Here is a 14,853-nt window from a genome sequence, read left to right on the forward strand (position 1 = left end):
ATAAACCAAGGCACGTGACACTATTGTGGGCAATTAACCTCGTTAAAAACGCATTTGGGACGGTCTCATTAAAAAGTAACTATCATTTAAGTATAGTCAACAGAAATTCTTTAGTTAAAACTATAGAATACCTTTCCTCTTTATCTTCTAAACTGCTTTCAATAAATCGAGTATTTAAGAATTCAAAACTTGCGTATTTAAAATAAATTCCCAAAGTTATATACTTATTTTTATTTATTCAAAATTACAAAATGTTGAGAGTTGCGTTGACTCGATATGGAGTCGCACTTATAACGCCTGGCGAGTAATTCGACTTTAGTAAAAATATCAGGGGAGAGCCCAAAAATATAATTTTACCAAAATAAACAAGTAAGAGCATACATTCACTCTTAAATTTGGTCAAGTAAATATTATAGGGACGCAAAAAAAGACTTTGGACAATTCGAAGCCCTTTTCCAGAAGACTAATGTTTTAACAACATATTTGGAAAAAAACATTATGTATTCAAACATTACGAATGATAATTGAATAATACTGCTGAGAATTGCCCAAGAAACTATTCTCGAGTCCAAAATTAGGTAATTAAAAAAATTCTGTCCAGCAATCTTTGGCATTCCCTAGCCTTTATAAAGTGACTATCAAAATGATATATTAAAAATTGTTCTTCAGATTTATCATTTTAATATCTATACTTCAGTTTAGCTAGTGAATACCCTAGTTATATTTAATTTATATAAATAATTAAGTATTTTTGTCGTAATTCGTTTTCTTTACATTAGAACTATCGTTTCCAAGCGGAAAGTGCTACGAATTGTCCAGACATTAACATCCACCCTAACATATATACACACAACGTGGGGAATATCAATCACATTAGATGCAATTATCGATCGGTCTCCGGGTTATGGACAAATACTGTTGACAGATCCGGATTCCTCCAGAGTTAGACGCGCGGCAGCAACTTTTCCTCGTCGCCAGCAGGACCCTGCATACTCGACTTTGGCGCCGATCTGGCAGGATCGTAGCCATAAAGAAAGATCGAGGCGATGACCAGGCCAGCTCCGAAGCTAAACTGCAGTGTGAGATTGAAGTCAAAGATGTAGATGGAGGCCACGCACGAAATGATGATGGCCAGGGAGGTGGCGAAGCCCTTGAGTATGTTGTCCGCATACTTGACCACTACGGCTACGATCAGGCCACCGCCGGCCTGCAGAAGAACCAGGTACCAAACGAACGCATCGTAGCCATTGAAGAACCCCTGGTCGAAGATCCGACTGCCGTCGTTTACGAGGCAAGTGAGCAGGCCGAAGGGAATACTCAGCAGACTCAGCTGGACATTCCTCATCCACACGGAGATCTCGGCTCCTTTGAGGATCTTCTCAAAGTATATGCCCGCGAATCCGGAAAGGAAGCAGGCACCCAGTGCTGCCCACAGTCCGAGCATCCTGTTCTGTTCGGGTGCTCCTCCAACGGAAGAGGCGGTCGCTGCAGCTCCAGTTCCACCGGCTGAACCGCTCGACGGTCCCACCGTTTGAGCCAACTGGACCATGACAATACCCATAACCAGGAGCAACAGCGCACCCCATTGGGTGTTGAGCAACTTGCGACGCAGAATCACCACCGCGAACATGGCCGTGGTGAGGATCTTCAGCTGGTAAGTCACCTGGTAGGTGGCCGCATCCAAGTGGGAGGCGGACACATACAGCAGGTTGTTTTGGACGATGTAAACCAGCGAGGGCACACACACCTTTAGCGTGTCCATTGGATTCGCAATGATAGTCTTATGCAGCGAACGGACGAACTTCTGGGCATCCTTGCCCTCCTCATTGAAGACCAGGAACAGGCACGTAATGAGCTTGGCGAACTCTGCCATTAGCACGGCTGCAAACAAGGGCGATAAAAGCAATTTGTGAAATTTCGGCAGAGGTCGTAGATTATTAATTTTTGCTTTTGCAAATCAACAAAATGTTTTTAAGAAATTCGGTTACGTTACAATATTAAAAGGCTAATTTAAAAACTAACTTCTGATACTTTTCTTAAGTCTCTGACATTAAATTGAAAAAACCCATTAAAAACCAACCAATCAATAAAAATCGAGAAAAGATCTATAACAAGGAATACCTATTTAAAACTATGAGTTTATCTTATCTTAATAAACACAGCTAAATTGCAAAATTTGTTATTGATATAAGATCAAGAATGGCTTCTAATAATTATAACATTTATAAAGCTTTGACTATAATCCAAATAGTAAACCTACAATTTTGGGAAACTCGGCATTTAAAGTCTGAAACCACTTTTATCTAACTAGGTGCCACATGCGGAAGTGGCTGCTTATCAGCTTCTTCGGCCGCTCCACATCTACCCGAACGGCCATTCCCCGCCTACTTCTCCTCCTTCTCTTTTGCTCTTTTTGCTGATGTTGCTGCTTGCGTGGACAGACCCACGTTGAGGGTTCGTGCAACTGCCGCTAAACCGGGTGAACCGGATGACCTGCTGGGGGCACAACTACTCACCCGTGGAGCTGAGGAAGATGTCGCCAGGCCGGGTGCGGGCGTAGCGCATGCTGAGGCCCAGGATAGCATTCTGCAAGGTCAGCGTCAGCAGGCTGATGTACTTCAGCGTATTGGCGTTCACTGGGCGATAGGAATAGGTGACGGGTGCAGGCAGAAGCGCCATGTCAGTACGGCTGGAGGAACGCCACTCAACTAAAGGCCAAATACTCACTGTGTATGTTCATGCTGCTCCGATTTAAACTCTTTTGTTTTCCCAACTCCAAAACCAATAGAAACCAAAAGGCAAACAAATGCCGGAGTTTGCTGTACAAATTGCCTGGGCTACAGACTCCGTTTCTGCTTCTGGCCAAGAACGTTCAGTCGTCGGTGGAGCGTTTGCTTCGGCGGATCGCTCCGTTCAAGTTGGCCAGGGGACGAGTAAAGAAGACGACACCGGACACGTAAACAACAATCTGAGCCCCAAGCTTCTGCCATCGGCGACTTTTTTATCGCCGCCCCGTCCATGTGGTTGTTGTTATTGTTGCTTTGGCGGCAGCGACCGGCTATTCGATAGCCACAGTGATGGCAGTGCTGCGTGATTCGCGGGCGGGAATCTTCGGTGCATGCAAAAATAGCCAGAATTGGCAAAGTGCATTTGAGCAGCTTTTTTCTTATTCTTCTTATCATAAGAAGAGCCTTTTCTGCTTTTAATATTTCCAAGTACTGCAGCAATTATTTCACTTGAAAAAAAAATTTATAAAATTAGATATCATAGATATGCACTTACATATATCAGAAAATTGTATAATTAAGTATGACAAACGAGTATACATTTTTTAAGCATCCACGAAAATACAACAACAGACTCCTAATATTAATTCAAAGCCATTGGTAAATAATTTGATGTGTATTCAGTATCTTTTCATTGTTGTTAGCTTAGAAAAATAAACATAGCAAAATGTATTTGTTTTTTATTTGTTCAGGTGTTGCTATACATACGTCACAAGAGGCAGTAGGTGAAGTCAATTGAAATAATCATTGAAAAACAAATAAAAGCAGTTATATTATATAAAAATGTACAAGTATTAGCATATCGCAAGAAAAATAAAAATTGTCTACAAATTAAATGTGTGAGCGTTGTTATTGGTTTAGCTTTTTATGTTTACATAAAGCAGCTGATTGTAATCGATATTACGCTGCTCATCACCAGGGAGTGCTTTCGCCAGCCCGTTTATCGATAACACATACTAGTGTGGCGATTCGGTTTGCATATTTACGAAAAGTTGGTAACTTTTTGGCGAATTGTGAAACTCAGAAAAGCCAGGATGCGGGAACAGCCACTGAAGGAGGTCACCCAGCTGATCCACGCCATCAAAGTGGGGTAAGTCGGTGGGGATTTGTTCTGGCCAAGTATTAAAGTGGGCAATCTACTGCAGGCTGGTGGAAGGATCCTACAGCATAACCAACAAGACGCTGGATATCTTCAAGTACATCATCATGAGCAAGAGCTGGCAGAACGCCGAGTGAGTTGAGGATGTACCCCGGCCAGGATAACCCATTGACAAATCCATTTGCAGTGCCCTCATGCAGATTGTGCGCGCCCAGTGCAAAATCCTGCAGGCAGCTCTGCCCCAGGAGACGGTGACCTCAAATATAGCCCGGAGGATTCTTAAGCTGACGCGGGAGGAATTCGACCTGCTGCACGCAAAGGGGCAGCACTTCGCCGACGATTCGCAAGCCTCGCTGTCGCTTCACAAACTGGTCACTCAGACTAGCGAGAGCAATGTGAGCGTGGACTACTCGGTACCGCAGCAGGGATTGCGGGAGGCGCTGCTCGACCATCTGCAGGAGGTGGAGACGGAGCTTGAGACCAGCTCGGAGAACATCTGCGTGCAAGCTGAGGAACACATCCACTCGTCGGAGATCATCCTGACCCTAGGCCATTCGCGGAGCGTCGAAAGCTTCCTCAAGCGGGCGATCAAGAAGCGCCAGTTCCTCACCATCATCGTGGCCGAGTGTGCACCAGCCTGTCGGGTGAGTTGGAAGCCCGGAAGGGATTCGGTCTTGTAATACTAAAGGACTTTAAAGGGGTGCTCTTCTGGTTACCTTAAAGTGAAAGTATAAAACACAATTTAAGGGAATTTGGTTTGATAATGTAAACTGTTTCCCCTGTCCATATTCCTGTACCACACTATATGTATATGCCTTACTAAGTTTCTCATTCCCATTGCAGGGTCACAATCTAGCTGCCAGCTTGGCGGGTGAGAAGAATGTGGAGATCGTTGTAATCCCGGATGCAGCCATCTTCGCGATGATGTCGCGAGTCAACAAGGTGATCATCGGCACCCACAGCGTGCTGGCCAACGGAGGACTGAGAGCGGCCTGCGGAGCCTACACGGTGGCACTGGCCGCCAAACACTACTCCGTGCCGGTGATCGTTCTGGCGCCCATGTACAAACTGTCCCCGCTGCATCTGTGCGAACAGGACGCCTTTAACATGGTAGGCTGTGCGGAGGATGTGATCCCCTACGATTCCATTCCCGCCCGAGAGGCCAAGGTCTACAGTCCAATGTTCGATTACGTGCCACCGGAACTGGTAACCCTTTTCATATCCAATACGTAAGTAGTGATTGCGTTCGTTCGTTCCAAAGGGCCTTTTGTATATATGATATTATCCTTTAGCGGCGGCCATGCCCCCTCGTATGTGTACCGCCTACTCACGGAACTGTATCATCCCGAGGACCTGGAGATTTGAAATCGAGTTTGTCGCGTGATTTTTTTTTCAAAAATTCGATTAATAAACACTGACCCTAAAGATTTAGAAACATATCCATTTTTAGTTTAATCGGTTTCAATTTTAATTAACTTCTGTTTCACAACGCTATAAAATAATTTAACTTCTTGCTAGTAATATTTTATAAACTCGTTTTAAATTCATTTTATGCGCATTCGAAAGTAAATACCTATATTGAAAAACAGCAATGGTTACAATTAGATTTTTGTTTAACAACATTGAATTTTTTTTTTCTAACAATGCGGTGGATCGGTTTTCGTTTAGGAACACATTAAATTCCACTCTTATGATTTTATAGATTCTTTCAGGTAACTTTTTTTATGTTTGATTTCGATAAGATCTTGGATTTTGAATCTATTTTTGAATATTTTCAAGCAGCTGTGTGAAGTCCGCCAAGCTATCCGCATAGTAATCTGGCTGGGCTTCCACCGGGGCATTTAGCATGTCCTCCTTGGTCAGGCAGCCGCTAAGCACCAGCAGGGATTGGAAGCCGCAGGCTTTTCCGAACTGCACATCTTGCACCAGGGTGTCGCCAATAAAGATGCAGCGCTTGGGCTCCCGGATCTCGAACATTTCGCCAAACATTTCGCCCAAAATGGGCGACGGCTTGCCCAGGAAGGTGGCCTCCCGTTGGGTGTATCGCTTTACATGCTCCAGAAAGTCAAAGAAGCCGGCTACATTAAGATTCTCCGCCAGGGGCATAATGACATCGCTGCCACCGGCTATCAACTGGCAGTCCTCGTTCTCCTGCAGATGCCTGATGGCCTTGGCTAACTCAACGTAAGAGAGATCCAAGTGGATGTCGAAGAGCACTGCTCCCACGGGCTTCTCAATGGCCAGGTGATCCACAAGCGAGGCGGCGGTCAGGTGTTCTTTGACTTGCTGAAGGGAGAGGAGGCACAAGTCAGGTTAAGTATTTAAATTGTAGTTAGTTATATTATAAATAGCCAACAAAATAATTGTTAATTATTAAATTATAAAAGTGCAATTGTTACTTTAATAATACTGTTCTATAATACTGTTTAATGAATTTAACACTCAATATTTACTATGTTTGTATGTCTACAAAATTTTAATCTTGGGTATATAAAGTTCTAAGGAAAATCTACATTTTAAAGTTGCAAGTCATAGAAAAGCTCCTACAATTAAGTTAATGTTTGCTTTTTGGTGTAAGACGAAAGTAACCCATTTTCCCTTACCAGCGACTCGAACTCGATGTTGTGCTTACGCAACGTCTCATTAGCCTCCAGGGACATGAGGGAGAACACCCGCTCTCCGGGCTTGTTCTTCTTCAGGTACCTGACAATGGTCTTCACCGGATGCACGATGTCGTCCTCTTGGACATTATTGGCGCCTATATGCCGGAACTTCTCCATGTAGCCCTCCTCGGAACGAAAGCTGTTGTTGGACACGAACTTGATTTGTTTTCCGGCCGCTTTCAAGGCATTGACGGCGGGTCCTGTGTTGGGAATCCAGCCCACCAGGAGCCAAACGACGCCATCGCAGTCGCTGATCACCAGGTCGAAGGAATCGATGAACTGGCGCTGCTCCTCCAGGCTCAGCTTCAAAATGTGACGTGGCGGCGACATGGATATGGGCGGCTTTGCAAGGCTTGTTATGAACTATGAACGGATGCTGGTTGCGCGCGCATTGGAATTCCACAGCCGACTAACTGCCTTCGCCGGCATTTAACCTTCAATGTCGACGCATTGACATTGTTCCCCCGATTCCTCGGCCATTGAAATATGTATATACATTTCATGTTAAGTATCTTTTATTACACGATTTAGCGAACCGAGCTGAGTGGCTCGTCCGATAAGATTTCGTATGTAAATAGATGCCTCTTCTGTGTGGGACGCGACATGAAAGACGCGTGCTATGCCTATTTCCTAGTCTTATCATCTTCAAAAGCAATTAAAACAACTTAAATAATATCTCCCTTTGCTTCCTAGTTATCGTTGATCTAAAAACCAAACGTGAATTTCTTTCTTAAATATTGAAGGTTATGTCTTAGTCATTAAGAGTGACTTATTATAAAGTTGCAAGTAAAATTTGTTTTTTTTTTGTTTTACCCACAAAAAATAATTTCATTCAAACTTTTGCTTAAAATTAACGGAATTTTCAATAGAACGTTAGCTGGTTCGATATATGAACATAAGAAATATCGAATTTAATATTAACTGTCAAACAAGATACCTACTGATTGTTTTTACCTGTAATTAAGTATACATTTTTTTTTATTTTTTATACACACTACATTATAATCTTCGAATCTTCCAAAATGTTTTTCAAATTAAAAGGAACTAGTTCGATATTAATGTTCACTTAAAAGTATCGAGCTTGAAATAATTTCAAAAATTAAAGCTAAATGATTGGCTAAAGTCTGTTTTTTAAATTTTAACAATATTTGTCTCTTAAAATACCGCTTTTTTATAGTCTTGAAAAACTAGTGTACAAATTTGGGTAAACAATGCTCTCAATTACATGTCAAGGATTGAATTACATGTCTATATCACTCGGTAATCCACTAAAAATTCCATTAATCTTAAAACCCCTTCGATTCATGTGGTTGAAGGCGATTGACAGGAATATCGATCGGTGCAACGGCCTTTTGTTTACACCGTTAGAAGTTGTTGCTTGTTGCTCTTTGTTGTTCTGTTGAAGCTTATAACATGCACAAACATGTACAGTAAGCTCGCGAAAGGGAAAATATTTGTTAACTGAATAGTTAAAAAATATAATATAATATTAAATATTTGTATGCTTACATACAAACGTATGTATATAGACCGAAAAAACCTAAGCACATAAATGCATCATCTTTCAAGTAGAGTATAAAATATTATGTAAACTAAATTAAACCTATTTGAAAAACAATAATTATGGAAACATTCTCTGCACCAATAGGTTATGCCACTGATGGCATACTGTGCTGTGCCCTAGACCCTCACCACACGTCAACACCTTGACATTGATTACTGCGGCATTTGGCCAACGGAAACGGCGGAAAACGAGGATTGGGAATGGGAATGGAAAAGCTACCGAAACAGAGAAAACCACAAATGGCCAATAATTCAAATTCAAATGCAACATTTCAATTGGTGGTGTCCGGAAGACACTTGTTTCCACGGCGGAGAAGGCTTAAGAACAGGCCAACGGGGCGTGCACTTGATATGTGTGTGTCGCTTTGGGTTCGGTTTGGTTTGGTTTGGTTTTTGGGTATATGTACATATATCACAAGTCCAAATCGATTGCCGGGGCAGTTAGTTTAGTTAGGCGTCTCTCTGATAAGATACGAGAGTACGAGTGGCGAACGCTTGCGGAGAATTCCGCTAGAAGAAAAGCACATTCTGGCCCCTGAGCTTGGAGCAACTGTTCCCGGCGGTTATACAACCAATCAAAAAAATTCTGGAAAATGTCTGCGCTCGCTAATGGAGGTCAGGAGGAGGATTTGAAAATTCTGGGCCAACTGAAAACCATCGAGCAGATCAACGAGCAGCGCCGGATATTCCTCAACAGCACGATCAACGAGGAGGTTTCGGAGGGCTCGAATGGTGCGACCACCCAGGAGGAGGACTTGGAGAAGGATCTGAAGAAGTTGGAAGAGCCGGAGACGAAGAAAACGCCCGCGGAGGTGGAGCCAAAGACAAAACCAGAGGAGACCCCAAAGAAGGAGCTGGACACAACGCCCGAGAAGGTGGAGCAAACCAAGCCCCAGCCCCCCAATACGCTCACCCTAAACGTGAAATACGCCACCCTGCCAAGTCCGAATGTGGTGACCCTGAGATCCCCGCTCTCGCCGCCTCCCAAGCCGCCCATGTTGGGTCGCACCCGGAGCATTGGTTCCGGCGATGGCAAGAGCCCCACCGTTAGCAATGGAGGCCTCCCGTCCGACAAATCCCTAATCCGCCAGAGTTTTCCCGAAGGTGCCATCAAGCCCAAATCGCCGGCGAAGCCTCAAACTACCACTCCCGACGAAGAAGCACCCGCCACCGTATCCGCCCGCCACTACGAGGGACTCATTGAGGAGCTGCGGTGTCCAGGATGTGCCGGCGCCATGAAGGCACCCATTCTCCTCTGCAAGAGCGGACACAGTGTCTGCGAACAGTGCACCCGCATTCTGCTCATGTGCCCACTGTGCAAGGTACAAATTGACGTCAGCCCCCGTCCACGTTCGGTTATCAATATCATATCCCCTCCATATATTTCTTATCTAGTGACGTGGAAATACAGGTAAAAACTAAGGAGAAATTAGACGGAGATTGCCATCATCGACAGGCGCAGGACAGAGTGATCTTCAGTTGCGATTATTTTTATTACCTTACGGAGGGTGCTCTAATCAATTCTCAAGAGGAGCCACTATCTGCACTATAAAGTAGTATAAATACACCTTGTCCGCTTGTCCATATTATCTGGGTTTTCAAAACAAATGATTATAGATTTTTTAAAAGATGTATTTGTAACTTTAAATAAGGTGTTCTAAGCAGTTTTCTAAAGTTTGCTTCCGTTAGTATCTAATTTTCGTTACTGCTTTCTGAAATTAAAAATATAACTTTTAGATACCATACTTTTCAATTTTTAAATTCTTAATGATCAATTCTTAAGAGGAATCCTTATCTGCTCTATAAAGTACATTGCACTATTCCATATATAGAGTCTTAATTATTTTCGTTAGTTTGGTCTTTAACTTGTTATCTGAGTGAAGACAGTTTTATAAGATAAAGCTGTCTGATTTCTTCAAACCAAATATTTATATCATAAACTCGTTAAGTATCGGTAAAACAAGATTAAGTCAAAAAGGCTTATATAAGAGTAATGTTTTTATTATTTTTAATTATTTTTTTATAATAACTTATCAAAGTCCGATCTCTAAACAAGTACAGTATAGATCTTTCTTTAAAAACATACAACATATAATTAGTCATTAATGATGCAATATCCTCTTCTTTCAGGAGCCCTTCACCTCCTCCCGATCGCTGACCGTGGAGGCGCTCTGTGCCAAGGCGCACTTCCGGTGCGGACACGCATCCGGCGGCTGCCAGGTGCGGATGCCGGTGGTCCTCCTCCCGTGGCACGAACAGCAGTGCATGTACAAGCCGATGAAGTGCTTCATGGGCCGCGTGTGGGGCGATTGCCGCTGGCAGGGACGCGAGGTGCAGTGGAAGGAGCATCTGGAGGATCAGCATGGCGACCGCCTGTTCCGCTCAAGCAGCGCCGATCTGGAGTGGAATCTGGTCACGCGGCGGAAACCGCTCACCGGCTACTACGTCTTCCAGGCGCACGACGAGATGTTCAACTTCTACGAGATCCACGACCGGCAGCGCATCCTGTTCACCATGACCTGCACCTCGAACCGCCGGGACAGCAAATACAACTACGCCTACGAGGTGACCGTGCTCCAGCCGGACAACGAGGCCCTGTCCATGACCCAGAAGTTCCCCGTGCACAGCGAGTACGACAAGGACATCCTGATGGAGGGCACCTGTGTCAGCATTCCTCTGACGGAGCTCAACCGCTTCCTGGACCAGGAGAAGGTGAGTTCTGAATAAGATTGCGGGGTTATTGCCTGAGACTTTAGTTCTTTGAAAGTGGTTTCTATTTGGTTTTCAAGACCAGAGTTCCCCGAATTTTTCTTATCGCCCATTAGCTGGAATATGTGATCGAACCTTATCTGCACTTGTAAGTGCAATTTATTTTAATAGCTTCGGAAAGCATTTATGGCAATTTAACGAAAAAAAGATAAATGATAAAATATAAATAGACGCAAGCCAAATATTCGCGTATAAAATGTATTAAAAATATATCATTAATTAATGAATACAGACCAGAAGATATATTTTGCAATATTGTTTTTAAGAAGCAAAGCATGGACATTTCCAGCAAAAATATTTCAACATTGAATTTTTAAAAAAATAACCGTTCTATAACTGCATATATACGAAATTTGTTAAATAATTCTAAAGTATTTTTTTGTTATATTCCCGAATCGAATATAATATACATTATTTTATTATTATTTTAACTGGGTATATGTGTACATTCAGAAATATTTATAAGGACTAAACAACGAACCAGATTTACCAACTCCTTTTGCCATTAACCAGGTTCTCCACTACCGTGTGAGTGTGCTGGCGGTCAAGTCCCCGCGCCGCGCGAAACCACCTCGCCAGAGTCTGCCACATCCCGTGGACCTGGAGCAAACTCAAAATGGCGGAGTCAATGGGAAGAGCGTGCCGACCAGGATGATCATTACGCGCACGTATAAGGAGGCCATCGGCGAGGCGGTTGCCCAGGCCAAGACAGAGGTGGCCACTCCGGACTCGGAGGAGGATGCGGTGGCCGGCGGCGGCGATGCTGAAGGTGATAATTCCGGAGGTCTGGAACTCGAGCGAAAATGGGGCACTCCGCAGCTGCACTTCAACCGGAAATATCTGCGAAACACACTGAACGACTCAACACCCCTGGAAGACGAGCTGCGCCCACTGGCCGGGGATCTGCGCAATGGACATGGCGACGACAAGCTCTCCCAGTGCAGCAACAGCACGAGCTACACGAAAAAGGTATCTGATTCGTTGCGGAGAAGTTTCCGGGCCCTCAAGGCGGACATAGTTGAAATGCGGCCCTTCAGCAAGAAGGCGGTCAAGGCAGGATCCCCCGATCCAGTCCAGGCGAATGGCAACTAGTGATTCCAAGTGCGTTTTTTTCTTTTTTTTTGTGGTGACTATATATCATTTCTTTACACCCCAGATAAAAGCATGTAAATATAGCAAATGTTTTTAAATCTAATGAAATATGTACTTAACTCTTAATAAAACGTAAATTAAAATATAAACAAATGCAATATACATATTACTTTTCGTTAACAAACTAAATACATCAACTTTTCAATGAGATATGAAAAATATTTAATTGCAGAGTTACTGAAACCTAAATGAAATTTTAGCCTCTAGTCATAATCTCGTAATCAATTGACTTGACTTGGTAATATTTCCTCCAAAAAAATTATAGTTTATAAACTAATACTTATCCTATGCCATTTACCAATGAAACGCCTTAGATATTGGTTTGGATGACTCATTTTATCTAGGACTTAGACTACACAGCTAACAGGATTCGCATAAAGGGCTACAGTAAGCCCTGCATTTCGTTCATGAATTGCAGATAGGCGTCATCCTTGGTGGGCGGCTTACTGTGCGCCTCCGAGGGGGCGTGGTGGCCATCATTCGCCGCGTGTCTGGGCCTCGCCGTCCGGCGTTGATCCTCGCGCTTCACGCGCAACGTGGACGGCACAAAGCGGGTGACATCCGCACTCAGATTCCTGAAAAACAATTTTTTTTTAATACGGAATATCTAATAGGAGTCGTCGAAACCCACCTGATTTGTGGTTTGGCAGTAATGGTGGTCACACCCTTGGCGGACTCCTTGGGCGGACCTCCGCCGCCTCCCTGCTTGTTATGGTGGGCGAGGCGAGGTGGCAGGCCCGGCGGCGGTCCCGGTGGCATCCTGATGCCCATTCGGGGCATCGGCCCCAGGCCATGTGGCGGCCTGGCTCCGGGTGGCGGTCCAGGCGGCATGCGCAGGCCAAAACCGGAGCCCGCATGTGGTGGTCGCATGGGTGGCGGTCTGTACATTATGCCCGGTGGCCCAAGATTGTGCATAGGCGGTAGTTGGGGAAGTTGTGGTGGCGCTGGAACCGCCGACGCTGGTGGCAGAGGAATAGTCGGGAGTGTTGGCGCCGCCGGAGGAGCTGGTATCGGCTGCAATGACGCGGCAGAGGTTGATTTTACTGGCGCTGGCTTGGTGGGCGGTTCGGCCATTTGCTCATCCTCATTCTGATCTTCGTCGTCGTCGTCACTGTCGCTACTGCTGACGGATTTCCTATCCGAGCTAGAGTCTCGTTCTTGGCGCTTCTCGGACTCGTCGTCATCGTCCTCGTCTCGCTGTTTATCCTCATCGTCCTCCTTGGCCGCCAGTTTGCGATGCTTGCGCTTGTGCACATGCTCCATTTCCTTCATGAAGTCATCGATGTTTTGGTTATTCGGTTCGGCGGCATCCTTGTCTTTGTCGTTGCTCTTCTTAAGCGAATCCTCCTCCTCTTCCTCCTCGGCCTCGCCATCATAGTCCGTATTGCCCTCGGCATCGGAATCGAGTTCGGACAGAGCAAACAGATCTGGCGGCGGTCCCGGTGGGACACCCAACCAATCCTTTTCCTCGTCTTCCTTGGATTTCTCCGCCTGGGTCTCGCTGGCCGTTTGATCACTATTTTTGGTCACGCCTGGGGGAGCACCGGGGGCATATGGCGGCAGGGCCATGGTCATGGGCGGCGGGGGAAGACGTATGCCGACGGCGGCACCGAATCCCCCAACAACAGGTCCGCCAGCGGGACCGGCAGGACCGCCTGGCATGGCCGCTGACACCGGAGCGGGCAGGGGAATTTCATCGATCTGGACGCTCTGGGCGTGCTTGACGCTCTCGTAGTACTGCTGTTTCTTCAGGCGCTTCTTCTCGTACTCCACCTCTTTGCGCTTGAGGTCCGCCCAGTGTTCGGGCTCGTCATTGTGCTGTAAGAGAGACGGGTGGTTAAGGGGGCTCCACCTGAACAGCTACTTTTCCAATCTTACATAGAGTCGCATCACCCGGTCGAAGGTCTCCTTCAGCTTCTTTCGCTTGTCCCGCAGCACCTTCTCGTTCAGCGGAGACGGCTGCAGCACGTTGTACTCTGCAAATCGGAGGCACTCCATCAGTGGCTGGTTAAATGCTTGCTTACCCGGTTACCCACCCATCTCGTCGATCTTCTCCATCTCCTCGAGTATCTGTGAGGGATCCTTGTTCTTTAGGACCGCCGCCCGCACCATTTGGCGCTGCCTCTTATTCTTCTTGAGCTCCTTTTTGCGAGCCTCCTTGCCTAAAAGAATGCGCCTGGTGGACTTAACACTTCGTCGTGGGTTAACTATTGTACTTACGCGCCTGGTCCGTGGGGTTCATGTACTTGCCACTTTTCGTGGTGTTGATGGAGCGGCGCCCCATCTTCCCGGCGAATTATAATGCCTGCAAATTAACAAAATAATGCTTTAAACCTTAGCGGCGGCGTTTTTTTGGCCAAGTAAAAATAAACACTACCCTAGTGCTGGAAAACGTCGGCTGCTTAGTGTGGTTAAATGTAGCCACTTTAAAAACTATTGGAAAATAGCTAAAAGCTATTTGGAAGAAACATGAACCTTTGAACATACTAGTAGAAAATGAACAAAAGGAGAAAACAAAATTATATGGAGGTCAATAAATTTATTTAGATAACTGCAAACTCTTGTGGACTTGAACAATATTTTGTTTTATTAAGAGTCCTTACTCAAAATTTGTCTGCCGTTTTTTCCTAAGTATATACAAAAAATATTAAACTCCGTGAAGTGCAAATCTTTCACATAATAAAAAAAATGTTCCTGCCAATCAGTTCGCATAGTTCGTATATTTCGTGTCATTTACAATATGTTTGCCCAACAGTACATATTTACGGGTGTAAAATTGATCTTGTATTAAAGAAAACGCTATGGATTTTATTTCGATCTA

The 14,853-nt window shown here is 44.9% G+C and overlaps 5 protein-coding genes across 6 annotated transcripts; 2 read left to right on the forward strand and 3 right to left on the reverse strand.

Moving 5' to 3' along the window:
• Window positions 1-216: 216 nt before the first annotated feature.
• On the reverse strand, window positions 217-3,238 carry LOC108046114 (UDP-N-acetylglucosamine transporter). 2 transcript variants are annotated; one of them, XM_017125677.2, is made up of 3 exons: window positions 2,728-3,238; window positions 2,517-2,636; window positions 217-1,881 (listed from the first exon to the last, which is right to left on the reverse strand). In XM_017125677.2, exons 1-3 carry the CDS (start codon window positions 2,738-2,740, stop codon window positions 944-946), a joined length of 1,071 nt encoding a protein of 356 aa, XP_016981166.1. In that variant the 5' UTR covers window positions 2,741-3,238; the 3' UTR covers window positions 217-943. The 2 variants fall into 2 exon arrangements, with proteins under 2 accessions (XP_016981166.1, XP_016981165.1); XM_017125676.2 differs by lacking the exon at window positions 2,728-3,238 and having other exon boundaries at window positions 2,517-2,679.
• A 467-nt stretch (window positions 3,239-3,705) lies between these two features.
• On the forward strand, window positions 3,706-5,324 carry LOC108046115 (translation initiation factor eIF-2B subunit beta). The gene is made up of 5 exons (XM_017125678.2): window positions 3,706-3,876; window positions 3,932-4,018; window positions 4,073-4,529; window positions 4,729-5,114; window positions 5,178-5,324. Exons 1-5 carry the CDS (start codon window positions 3,821-3,823, stop codon window positions 5,248-5,250), a joined length of 1,059 nt encoding a protein of 352 aa, XP_016981167.2. The 5' UTR covers window positions 3,706-3,820; the 3' UTR covers window positions 5,251-5,324.
• A 119-nt stretch (window positions 5,325-5,443) lies between these two features.
• LOC108046116 (phosphoglycolate phosphatase 2) lies at window positions 5,444-7,008 on the reverse strand. Its single transcript, XM_017125679.2, has 2 exons — window positions 6,489-7,008; window positions 5,444-6,171 (listed from the first exon to the last, which is right to left on the reverse strand). The coding sequence occupies exons 1-2, from the start codon at window positions 6,876-6,878 to the stop codon at window positions 5,644-5,646; spliced, it is 918 nt and encodes a 305-aa protein (XP_016981168.1). The 5' UTR covers window positions 6,879-7,008; the 3' UTR covers window positions 5,444-5,643.
• A 1,142-nt stretch (window positions 7,009-8,150) lies between these two features.
• On the forward strand, window positions 8,151-12,134 carry LOC108046111. The gene is made up of 3 exons (XM_017125672.2): window positions 8,151-9,433; window positions 10,242-10,823; window positions 11,394-12,134. The coding sequence occupies exons 1-3, from the start codon at window positions 8,705-8,707 to the stop codon at window positions 11,970-11,972; spliced, it is 1,890 nt and encodes a 629-aa protein (XP_016981161.1). The 5' UTR covers window positions 8,151-8,704; the 3' UTR covers window positions 11,973-12,134.
• Window positions 12,135-12,349: 215 nt separating this feature from the next.
• On the reverse strand, window positions 12,350-14,426 carry LOC108046112 (WW domain-binding protein 11). Its single transcript, XM_017125674.2, has 6 exons — window positions 14,410-14,426; window positions 14,253-14,337; window positions 14,069-14,194; window positions 13,911-14,008; window positions 12,664-13,850; window positions 12,350-12,607 (listed from the first exon to the last, which is right to left on the reverse strand). The coding sequence occupies exons 2-6, from the start codon at window positions 14,314-14,316 to the stop codon at window positions 12,415-12,417; spliced, it is 1,668 nt and encodes a 555-aa protein (XP_016981163.1). The 5' UTR covers window positions 14,317-14,337; window positions 14,410-14,426; the 3' UTR covers window positions 12,350-12,414.
• Window positions 14,427-14,853: the final 427 nt, after the last annotated feature.

Source organism: Drosophila rhopaloa, unplaced genomic scaffold (genome assembly GCF_018152115.1).
Source record: "Drosophila rhopaloa isolate 14029-0021.01 unplaced genomic scaffold, ASM1815211v1 contig_3, whole genome shotgun sequence".
Classification (NCBI taxonomy): Eukaryota; Metazoa; Arthropoda; class Insecta; order Diptera; family Drosophilidae; genus Drosophila; species Drosophila rhopaloa.

Excerpts from the sequence above, each read along its gene's own strand:
- LOC108046114 (XM_017125676.2), bottom strand. The coding sequence starts at position 2,679 with ATGGCGCTTCTGCCTGCACCCGTCACCTATTCCTATCGCCCAGTGAAC. Across the intron at positions 1,882-2,516 it reads CATCTTCCTCAGCTCCACGG|CCGTGCTAATGGCAGAGTTC; the intron begins GTGAGTAGTTGT and ends CCTTGTTTGCAG.
- LOC108046115 (XM_017125678.2), top strand. The coding sequence starts at position 3,821 with ATGCGGGAACAGCCACTGAAGGAGGTCACCCAGCTGATCCACGCCATC. Across the intron at positions 4,530-4,728 it reads AGTGTGCACCAGCCTGTCGG|GGTCACAATCTAGCTGCCAG; the intron begins GTGAGTTGGAAG and ends TTCCCATTGCAG. Across the intron at positions 5,115-5,177 it reads ACCCTTTTCATATCCAATAC|CGGCGGCCATGCCCCCTCGT; the intron begins GTAAGTAGTGAT and ends ATTATCCTTTAG.
- LOC108046116 (XM_017125679.2), bottom strand. The coding sequence starts at position 6,878 with ATGTCGCCGCCACGTCACATTTTGAAGCTGAGCCTGGAGGAGCAGCGC. Across the intron at positions 6,172-6,488 it reads ACATCGAGTTCGAGTCGCTG|CAAGTCAAAGAACACCTGAC; the intron begins GTAAGGGAAAAT and ends CTCTCCCTTCAG.
- LOC108046111 (XM_017125672.2), top strand. The coding sequence starts at position 8,705 with ATGTCTGCGCTCGCTAATGGAGGTCAGGAGGAGGATTTGAAAATTCTG. Across the intron at positions 9,434-10,241 it reads TCATGTGCCCACTGTGCAAG|GAGCCCTTCACCTCCTCCCG; the intron begins GTACAAATTGAC and ends CTCTTCTTTCAG. Across the intron at positions 10,824-11,393 it reads GCTTCCTGGACCAGGAGAAG|GTTCTCCACTACCGTGTGAG; the intron begins GTGAGTTCTGAA and ends GCCATTAACCAG.
- LOC108046112 (XM_017125674.2), bottom strand. The coding sequence starts at position 14,316 with ATGGGGCGCCGCTCCATCAACACCACGAAAAGTGGCAAGTACATGAAC. Across the intron at positions 14,009-14,068 it reads GGAGAAGATCGACGAGATGG|AGTACAACGTGCTGCAGCCG; the intron begins GTGGGTAACCGG and ends TCCGATTTGCAG. Across the intron at positions 13,851-13,910 it reads ACCGGGTGATGCGACTCTAT|CACAATGACGAGCCCGAACA; the intron begins GTAAGATTGGAA and ends TCTCTCTTACAG.